This window comes from Cornus florida, unplaced genomic scaffold, assembly GCF_030987335.1.
Source record: "Cornus florida cultivar Cherokee Brave unplaced genomic scaffold, ASM3098733v1 CherokeeBrave_3.0.0_Hap2_Chr02, whole genome shotgun sequence".
Taxonomy (NCBI): Eukaryota; Viridiplantae; Streptophyta; class Magnoliopsida; order Cornales; family Cornaceae; genus Cornus; species Cornus florida.
The window spans coordinates 675429-685784 of NW_026775572.1; the positions used below are offsets into that span (position 1 = coordinate 675429).

The 10356-nt window shown below is 34.3% G+C and overlaps 1 protein-coding gene across 1 annotated transcript; it reads left to right on the forward strand.

Moving 5' to 3' along the window:
* Nucleotides 1-517: 517 nt before the first annotated feature.
* LOC132290280 (CDPK-related kinase 1-like) lies at nucleotides 518-7794 on the forward strand. Its single transcript, XM_059790073.1, has 11 exons — nucleotides 518-1748; nucleotides 3137-3267; nucleotides 3891-3932; nucleotides 4028-4136; nucleotides 5099-5177; nucleotides 5260-5556; nucleotides 5882-5994; nucleotides 6444-6551; nucleotides 6676-6738; nucleotides 6897-7064; nucleotides 7169-7794. The coding sequence occupies exons 1-11, from the start codon at nucleotides 1266-1268 to the stop codon at nucleotides 7304-7306; spliced, it is 1731 nt and encodes a 576-aa protein (XP_059646056.1). The 5' UTR covers nucleotides 518-1265; the 3' UTR covers nucleotides 7307-7794.
* Nucleotides 7795-10356: the final 2562 nt, after the last annotated feature.

Consider the following 10356-nt stretch of genomic DNA (forward strand, 5'->3'; position numbering starts at 1 on the left):
ATTATGTATAAAGGATAAATTGCAGAAAGAACTCTCTTTGTTATATATAAAAAATCTGTAAAAAATATCCATGTTCTTAATATTTAAAAATATGTGTAAATTGTCTCTGAATATTTGTTGACCGTGGACCAAATTTTTATAAAAAATCTCAAAATATAAAAATTGATGTTTTTTTATTTTTATTTTGCCTTAAGAGCATTTAAGGTACTTGAGTCTAAGAAGTGCGAATATCACGAAGCTAAAGTTGAAACCCCACTTCGAGCTAGTCAAAAGCACAAACTACAGAGAAAATGTTTAGTGTTTAAAATGTTTAATGTTTAGTTGTATGCGAATGGATGTTTACAATACTGTCTTACGTATGAAAATCCCACTCACATACATCCCTTCTCTCTCTCTATCAAAATAAGGACAGGCTGGAAGGATCCAAATGCAACCCAACCCCACTACAATTATTAATAATTAATTATTGGGGCTCTAACAAATTTATATTTTCACACAAAACCACCCAAAAAAAAAATAAAAAAAGCAAGCACTTGAAGAAGAAACAGAGAAATAATGGGGGGCTTGGTTTCATTGCCTTTTTTCTTCCCATTGCTTTCTTGCAGTTTCTGCTAAGCATCTTTTCCTTTTCTTTTCTTTTTTTTTTTCTTTTTTTTTTTTTTTTTTTTTCCCACTTTTGTGTTCTTTTCTCAGTCTCATTCTTTCTTTACCTTGTTGTTGAAACTTTTTCTGGCCTCTCTTGCTTTGGTGTTTATAGTCTCCTCTTTTCTTTTCCTAATCTTCTGTTCTGGTTACTTATTTCTGTGATTCTTAATGGGATTTTCTTGGCCGGCATTGTTTGTTTGTTCAGAAAGTTTGGTTGCTTTTCTTGAATTAATTTGAACTTCAGTTTCCTTATTGGGCTTCTTTACAACCCTTTTGAGTAGTCTCTTGGTTGTGAAATTCTTTGCCAATCTTTTCTGGCTTCTGTTGATCAAACTGAATCTTTCCATCTTTCTGGGTATCACTTGGATTATTCAGATTTCTGTTTTTTTCTTCCCCTTCCAGTTTCCCGACACTTTGTTGGAGGTCTCTGTTCTGATTTGAGGTTTACTTCTTGTTAATTTCTCTTTCTGGGCTCCAACTTTCCTGATTTATTTTCTCCCTTTCTTTTAATCTACTCTTAATGGTTCAATTTTCCGTGACTTAATAGTTGTTTTTCTGTCACAACCTCTGAAATATCCGAATCTCTTGTTTGTTTCTTTTACAATTGAGATTTTGGTTCCATGGGACTTTGTCATGGAAAACCCACTGAAAACCCACAAGGGCTATCTCAAAATCCTGTATTCCCCGATGACAACGACCCACCCATAAATTCTCAAACTGGAAAATCATCAAAATTCCCTTTTTACAGCCCAAGTCCCCTGCACAGTATATTCAAGAACTCACCCGCCAATTCCAGTGTCAGTTCTACCCCTCTTCGAATCTTTAAGCGCCCATTTCCTCCACCTTCTCCGGCAAAGCACATTCGGGCATTCCTTGCTCGGAGGCATGGTTCAGGTAAGCCTAGTGAGGCTTCAATTCCTGAAGGAAATGAGTTTGAGGTTGGGTTGGACAAGAATTTCGGGTTTTCAAAGCACTTCATCACCCATTATGAGCTTGGTGAAGAGGTGGGTCGTGGGCATTTCGGATATACTTGTTCAGCAAAGGCAAAGCATGGGAGCTTAAAAGGGCAGGATGTAGCAGTCAAGGTTATTCCAAAATCAAAGGTATGACATTCATGACACTGTTATGAGGTATTGTTAATTCTTTTAAACTTCTTTTGCATATCTTTCAGTAACGAATTCAATGCGAACAAGTAAATAGTAAAGATAATAACAGATTCTTTACTTTTCTACTAAGCCTTGCAGATTCTTCTAATACTGCTTATGTTGGTTTCACATTAGTATAAATCTACTCATTTGTAAGTTTGGTTGAGTGAGCAGTTCATCAGAAGTTTTGAATACTACAGTTTTTTTTTTTTTTTTTTTTCCTTAGTTGCTACTCACACACACATGCCTCCACCGAGGCTTGAACCCCGACCTCCCTCTGGAAAGTAGGGGCCTGGTACCGCTAGGCCACTAACTTGTTGCTTGAATACTACAGTTCTTATGTATCTTATGATTCCTTTTAAGTTGCTTTGTGTTTCACATGCTGTTTTGTTCGTTTAATAAATTTTGCGAGTGACCTAAAAGGGCTAGTCCATATCACGAGGCTCCTGCCATTGGCAGGGTCTGGTGAGGGTTACATGTAAGCAGCTATGCCTCCGCATGGAGAGACTATTTCCGGTTTCGAACACGTGACCTCTGGGTTACAATGGAGCAAACTTACTTGAGTAACCTTGTGAGTGACTTATTTACTGATTTTATATCATTTCCTTATGCAACTCTTGCATTCTTGGAAGGACATAGGAGTAGAGTAGGCCATATCGAATTATCCCATCCATGAGATTGCAGTATATCTTGTTTGTTGTTCTGAGTTTGGGTAAATGTATAATGTTTCATTGTAGGTGGATCTTTGTTAGCATGAAGACAAGTTTGTTCCAATCTAAAGACAAATTTGGCTTCTGAATATATTCAATGGATTTACTTCTGCACAATTTTGGGGATACAAGAGATTGAATTCAATGTTATTGCAAGAAAATTTCAAGATTCACATAGGCACAGTTTTATGGAGGGAATGTCGTTCAATACCAATAATTTAGTACAAGTATGGTAGATGGTTCACATAGGCACAATTTTATGGAGGAAATGTTGTTCAATACCGACAATTTAGTACAAGTATGGTCGATGGTTCTCATTGCTTTTTGTAATCCAGAGCATTGTGATGTAATATATATTTGCACTTGTTATTATGTTACTATATCTGTATATCATAATTCACTATGACCAAAACTAGGACAGTGTAATTTCTTTTTGTAATTTTCTTATAAGAAATAATTTCCTTCCAAATTAGTGGGGCCTTTGTCGTTTGTGATAGAAATCGTAGTTAAACCATTAGTGTTTTGTTGTTTTTGCTATGGACTATGTCAGTTATCCAATGTTGGCATTTAGCTTTGTACAGTGTGGGAACCAAGGGAGCTCTTTGTTTTGTTCTAATAGAAAGATTGTTTTTGCAGATGACTACGGCAATTGCCATCGAGGATGTAAGAAGGGAAGTGAAAATATTACGGGCTTTAACAAAACATAAGAGCCTGGTGCAATTTTATGATGCCTATGAGGATGATGGCAATGTCTATGTAGTAATGGAGTAAGTTCGGATATTTCTGCGTTATTAATAGAGAGATATAATTTTGTTTGATTTTTATGTGGTTGGCTTAGATTATTTTTTTTTTTCACTTAATAATGTATTTTGTTTTTTCCAATTGTGAAAGAAGGAAATGCATCTCTTTCTCTCTAAGCCACATTTAGGTGCCATACTTTTACACCTGGCAACCTTGCATTACATGTAGAAGTATTTAAGCATAATTTTATTGTTTGATTTAGTAGGCAACACCAGAAACAATGGAGTCTTGATGTCCCTATTGATGTGCATATAGCTCACAGTGGCTTTGATGTGACATGTCTGAGTCATCTGTAAAGTTAGCTTACATATGCTTTCTGTAAAACTTGAGATGAGCCAGCCGAGTTGTATGCAACTGGTCAAAGTTTTGGAACACTAGGCTTTCAAACCAAACAAGAGGTTTTCACTGGCACATGCTACTGACCTTTGATATTTTTTTCCTCATTGGTTGTTTGAATTTTTATTATCTCACAAAGGTAATGAAATATATATGTCTGATATAGTCTTACATATAGCACAGAATCATTGACTTTAATCTGAATTCCTCTAGGTTTTGGAGCTTAACCTCTATTATGTTTTATGATTTTCAGGTTATGCAAAGGAGGGGAATTATTAGATAGGATACTTAATAGGTACTTGTCTTATTATGTAATTTCCTTAAATGGTTTATCTTTGGTCTATTGTGCATCCTCCTGAGCAGCTAAAAATTTTCATTTGTGCTCTTTAGGGGTGGAAAATATTTGGAAGAAGATGCTAAAGTTGTAATGGTCCAGATTTTGAGTGTGGCTGCCTACTGTCATCTCCAAGGTGTGGTTCATCGTGACCTGAAGCCAGAGGTAAATATCTCATAGAAACATAAAGGCTTAATATCCTGGACTTGGTTGCCTTTATTGAGCTTGTTGAATTTACTATAGAACCAGATATCAGTTTTGGCTCTTGCACGGGATTTTTTCTCCTGTTATGTGTTTAGTTGTACCGGATTTCACTTTAAGCCTTGTGTACTTGCACTCTCATTGTTGTTGTGGAGTTTCATTTAATGCATCAAACTATAAAATAAAAATAATAATAATAATGCAAAATGCTTCATAGCTACTGTCGTAGTTTTGCCATAAATCTTTGGTATTAAATTGGTTTCCTTTGTGAAAGAACTATATTTTGATCATGTCGTGAATAAGTCAAAATAAGGTAGTTATTCAATGTATATGGTTGGACGTTGAGAAACAGCTGGAAGAATAATATGTGGAAGTTACAGAATTTTGATCAAGAAATTTCGCTTTGTTGTGATTCAGGAATAATCTGTGTTGGAAGAAAACAAGCCATGTTTAAAGAACGGATTGCGTTGTCATTTAAATTTATGTATTGATTAAGTTTAATCTGATGCCCCCCATGTATTTCAACAAGCATTTAAAATTCAGTCTCGGCATTTATATTTTAATCAACCCCGAATAGGCTTATTACTGAAGTTCCCGCTTTGTGAATTCCAAATAATGGAGACTAAATTCAATGATTGGATTGTTATAGTTTCCCATTTCTATGAAATTCAGCCATTCCTCTTCTAAACTGAAATGAAAAGCAAAAATTGTTACTGAAATTTCTTTACACACTGTTTATATTTTTGTTTATATTATTCTGCATCTATAAATTTTTTTTCTGGGTGAACAGATGGATGCAACAACTGTTGCTCCACTATAGGGATGGACTGAATATATTTGCTTATAATTTCTTTCCTATTTCGTATCCCTTTCCATTGTGCTATTTTATACTTTTGTTGATATTTACTTGTTAAATTCTGCTTCAGAATTTTCTTTTTATTTCTAAAGATGAGCATTCCCCGCTGAAGGCCATTGACTTCGGGCTCTCTGATTACGTAAAGCCAGGTCAAATCCGACACTCGAAATTTACCCTTCCATCTTATTCTCAAAAGATGTGTTTGGATTTGACTGTTGAAGGTTTTTGCAGATGAAAGGTTGAACGATATTGTTGGAAGTGCATATTATGTAGCTCCTGAAGTTCTACATAGATCATATGGAACAGAAGCAGACATGTGGAGTATTGGAGTAATTGCTTACATTCTTCTATGTGGAAGCCGGCCCTTCTGGGCTAGAACAGAATCTGGAATCTTTCGAGCTGTTCTTAAGGCAGATCCAAGCTTTGATGAAGTTCCATGGCCTTCTTTATCTTCAGATGCTATAGACTTTGTCAAGAGATTGCTGAACAAGGATTACCGCAAGAGATTAACTGCTGCTCAGGCTCTTAGTAATTCCTCTGAAAATCTAAATTATTAGATCACTTGGCATGGACTAAATTGGATTTTTCATGGGCCTGGCTGTCATACATTTTCACTGTTTTGACTTTATTCATCATACTTGGTGAACCATGTTGAAAATTTAATTACTAAATATATATAAATATAGAAGGCAGCACCATGCCGCCTTTATGTGTAAACTGAAAATACTGATGGACTTGCATGATCCCTCCCTGATGATGTATATATAATGCAATGTGTGTGAGTTTGTATGTGTGAGAGAGAGAGAGTAGTGTTCTGGAGTTCTAATGTTTGCACACTGATTTTCATGTTCAGGTCATCCATGGCTGGCCAATTATCATGATTTGAAGATTCCATTGGATATGATTATATACAAGCACGTAAAAGCTTATATATGTTCGTCCGCTCTAAGAAAAACGGCTTTGAGGGTATGCACTCCTGCCTTTTAAGGAACTCTTCATGTTCAAAAAATTAGTAAGATATGCACATAAAAAATATTTGGTAAATTTAAGATATCAGGAATTGGTGTTATAGACTGTAGATTTGGGATGGGTTGATGTGGTTGACGATTGCAGTATCATTAATGCTTGATCATTTTTCTCCCTTTCTTTCCCATTTTGGATACTTTGTTTCACTTTCCATTTTCTCCTTTCTGGTATTTCCCGACCTGATACCTTGTTCCCCACTAGCCAAGGCAAAAGAGCTTTAACTAAAACCAATTCTCTCTTGCAAAACTTGAGTAAAATTGGTGCAGAAGTTTTTAAATTGTACTCTTTTCTTAACATAGAATGAGCCATCTTTTCTTTTATGCTCATGCATTAGAATATATAGTTCTAGGAGTGATTAGTATGTTGAATAGAGTTTCTAACTGTGGCAGGCTCTTGCTAAGACATTGACGGTACCTCAGCTAACTTATTTCCGGGAACAATTTACACTTCTAGGACCAAACAAGAGCGGATTCATTTCTCTGCAGAACTTTAAAACAGTTAGCTCTCTCTCTCTCTCTCTCTCTCTCTCTCTCTCTCTATATATATATATATATATATATATATATTATATCTGTTCTTGATTCTGTTGCTTTTACCCTATTCTCATTCTGAACTTGGCAGGCTGTGATAAAGAACTCAACCGAGGCCATGAAGGATTCACGGGTTCTAGATTACGTCAACATGGTACCAACTTGCACATTTTTTCCTCCCTTTTTGTGCTTTCGTCTTTTTCGTTAGGTTCACTAAGGATGTACCTATTTAACCAAATTAACTGCCTATCAATTTAAAAGATGAAAAAGTAATCCGAATAGTGGCTGAATGTATACTTGTGTATTTTGCAGATGAGTTCTCTTCAATATAGAAAATTGGACTTTGAAGAATTTTGTGCTGCGGCCATAAGTGTGCACCAACTGGAAGCAATGGATAGCTGGGAGCAACATGCACGCCATGCATATGAGCTGTTTGAGAAGGATGGAAACAGACCTATTATGATAGAAGAACTTGCCTCAGTATGCTCTACTTCAACAACCCATGCACAAATTTTGTTTACTCCGAAAGAACAAAATTGTGAGATATATTTTTTTATTTATAACTTTTTGCTTCTTTTAACCAGGAACTTGGACTCAGCCCGTCAGTACCAGTTCATGTAGTTCTCCAAGACTGGATAAGACACTCAGATGGGAAACTCAGTTTCTTGGGATTTGTCAGACTTCTGCATGGGGTTTCTCTTCGCACATATCAGAAGGCTTGAAATAAAAAGCAAGCTACAAAAGTTCAATCTTAATCCTTCACGTTCTTGATCTACCATGTCTCAAATGATCAATGTTGTCTGGCTAATGCGAGAGACCTCAAACAAGCAAGACTTACCTCTTACTACACAAAAAGGTTACAAAATGAAAGTATAGCCCATATGGCAGGAGTGAGAGACACAGCCATTTGCAACATATTCGATCTCCTGTCAGTATGTTCCCTCTTTACTATTTTATTTTATTTTATCCTTACCTTATATAATTTTGTTTTTCAATGTTTGGTGCCATTGGGTATTTAGAGGATTGTACATTGAGGGTAGATCACAAAATGTATTTAGAATTAGAAAGAAAAGAGACAAAGGCTAAAGAGGGCTTTGTGGTTTTGGGTGGTATCCCTTGTGTGCCCAGTGCACTTAATTTATTAATAAATACTTACTGTGATCTACAAGAATTAGCTGTTAAGGTTATAGGCATATGGTTTCTGTTTGCATTTGTGGCATGTTGATTTGATTCTATAGTCTCATTGCAGTTAAAATTATCCTGCAGGACTGCACTGGTCCTGTCACTGTAGATTTCACTCTTTCATATATTTGGAGATACACCCTACAGTATGGGTTACGTACATTTGTATTATAAGGTTTCTCCAGAAATGACTTTAAAAGGTAACCAAAGCTGGTTTTGCTTGATTCAATCACACAATCACTCACCATCGTTAACTCTCAGTAGAATGTAATGTTAGCCATTTAATGTTAAATCTATGAGTATGACAATCAAAATGCTACTGTTGAATGGATCATCCAAGTTAAAAGCTATGTGTTGGATATGCAAGATGGAACTAGTTCTTCACAGGAGCATGTAATGGTGATTGGTTCGTTCCGTTTCTACATTGCCAGGCCACCATAAATATAAATTTTCCTGCAACATGGGCTACTGGTAATATACAATTGAAGCGGCATGGGACTTTCTGTAAACTATAATAATTCGTGTTAAGCCATTAATCACAAATTTACATGAATCACATATCTTAAAACTTCATGATTTTCACATATCTATAATGCATAAATAAATACTAGTTAGATATAAATACCTCGATTTACGATATCAATTCTTGTTAAGATTAAGTCCAACGTCCAGATCCTTTGGCCACAAACTAATCTGCAATTCTGATCAACAGGCAAAGGTGAAAACTGGTTTCTCTCTCTGGGCCTTTTGCACACATAAAACTTTTACGTGTTATTTCATTAATTGTACATAATTGATGGAGTATATGCACTTTTATAAAGGCAGAGAGAGGACCAGTTTTCCTTATAGTAACATAATTCTACTTTCCATCAAAGTAAGGAATAAGAAAGGAAAACACCTCTCCAATAAGTAATTACCAAAAAGGTAATTATAAGTTGATCAAAAATAAATAATATTAATTGATATCTATTTACTTACCCACCAAGTAATATGTCACATGTCCAAATCATGTGGGCCACAATTAAATAAATAATCTTACATTCTCCCACTTGGCACATATGATAATTTCTGTAGTGGTTTAGTAAAATAGTCATTAATGTGCACCACAAATCAGATTAACTCATTAAATTGGTCATCATAAATACCATGGTAAATAAATTACCAATGCGAGTCATGGCGGTTATATATCCTTAAATGACACAGTCCCTTCCATGTACCACAACACTAGTAATCTATTCAACATAGTCTATAAATGAGAAGTATCAATAATGATCTAACAATAATGTCTTTTCCAAGACTATTCCTATTACTACTTATTAAAGCAATATGTACATGTACATTAATTAATAGGAAATATCAGAAACACATTTAATCAGCGCAAAATGTCAAATATATATAAGCACTATTTAAGCAATCCACAATTAAAAAATAATCATCATTGACTACATTTAAGACCCATTCTTTCAACATGTTCCATAAATGTCTTGGATGATAGTCCATTCATTAATGGATTGCAATCATAAGTTGTGTACTTATAATTTCAATAGACATTCGTTGTTTCTAAATATCTTCTTTAATGATAAAGTATTTCAACTTTATAATACCTATCATTTTTCATACAAGAAGATTAACAATTGCAGCATAAATTTTCAACAATCTGAAAATGGTACCCATAACTCCAAGTCCTGAAATAAATTCTGCAACCATAAATTATATCCTCAAAACATACTACAAATTAAAATTTCATAATAGACAAAGTAATCATAAATTACTTTGCACTTTTTCATAATATTGTTCCTCCAACCAAATCTTCTAGAACTCTTTTAATATATGTTTTATGAGACAATTCTAAAAACAAATCAATGTGATCTATAATGAAATATTTCTATTCCTATCACATAGGATGCCTCATCCATATATTTCATTTCAAAATTCTTAGAGATAACTTTTAGTTTTATATAATAAACTAAGATCACTACTAACAAATAAAATATCATCAATATATAGAATCAGAAATATAAACTTACTCCCACTAACCTTCTAGTATATACACTAATCAACAGTGTTTTTCTTAAAACCAAAAGAAATAATGGTATCATTAAACTTAATATACCATTGTTAGGAAGCTTGTTTAAATTCATATATTGACATCTTAAGTTTACGGACCATGAATTCTTTACCCTCTAATATGAAGTCTTCAAGTTTTTCCATATGGACTTCCTCTTATAAACTCCTATTCATAAAAATTGTATTCACATCCATTTGATGTAACTCTAAATCATAATAAGCTATTAATACCATGATATTTTAAAAGATTCCTTCTTAAATACTAGAGAGAAGATTTCTTTATAATCTCTTCATTCATGACACTAATCCATTTAGTAAAATCATTACTGTTAATGGCTTGTGAATATGTAACCGGATCCGTATATATCTCACTATATATCAAAATCAGATTCTTGCAGATATATCACATAGTCATCCGGAATAGCAGATCTCCTTTCTCTTTGAGATCGTCTTAATGTTATTCCTTATGATTCTTCTACAATCTATTCATTGGTGACAATCTCATTATAGAGTTGTTGATCAT

Coding starts and splice junctions, on each gene's coding strand:
- LOC132290280 (XM_059790073.1), top strand. CDS start 1,266: ATGGGACTTTGTCATGGAAAACCCACTGAAAACCCACAAGGGCTATCT. Junction 5,178..5,259: donor CTCTGATTACGTAAAGCCAG/GTCAAATCCGAC, acceptor AGGTTTTTGCAG/ATGAAAGGTTGAACGATATT. Junction 5,995..6,443: donor TAAGAAAAACGGCTTTGAGG/GTATGCACTCCT, acceptor TAACTGTGGCAG/GCTCTTGCTAAGACATTGAC.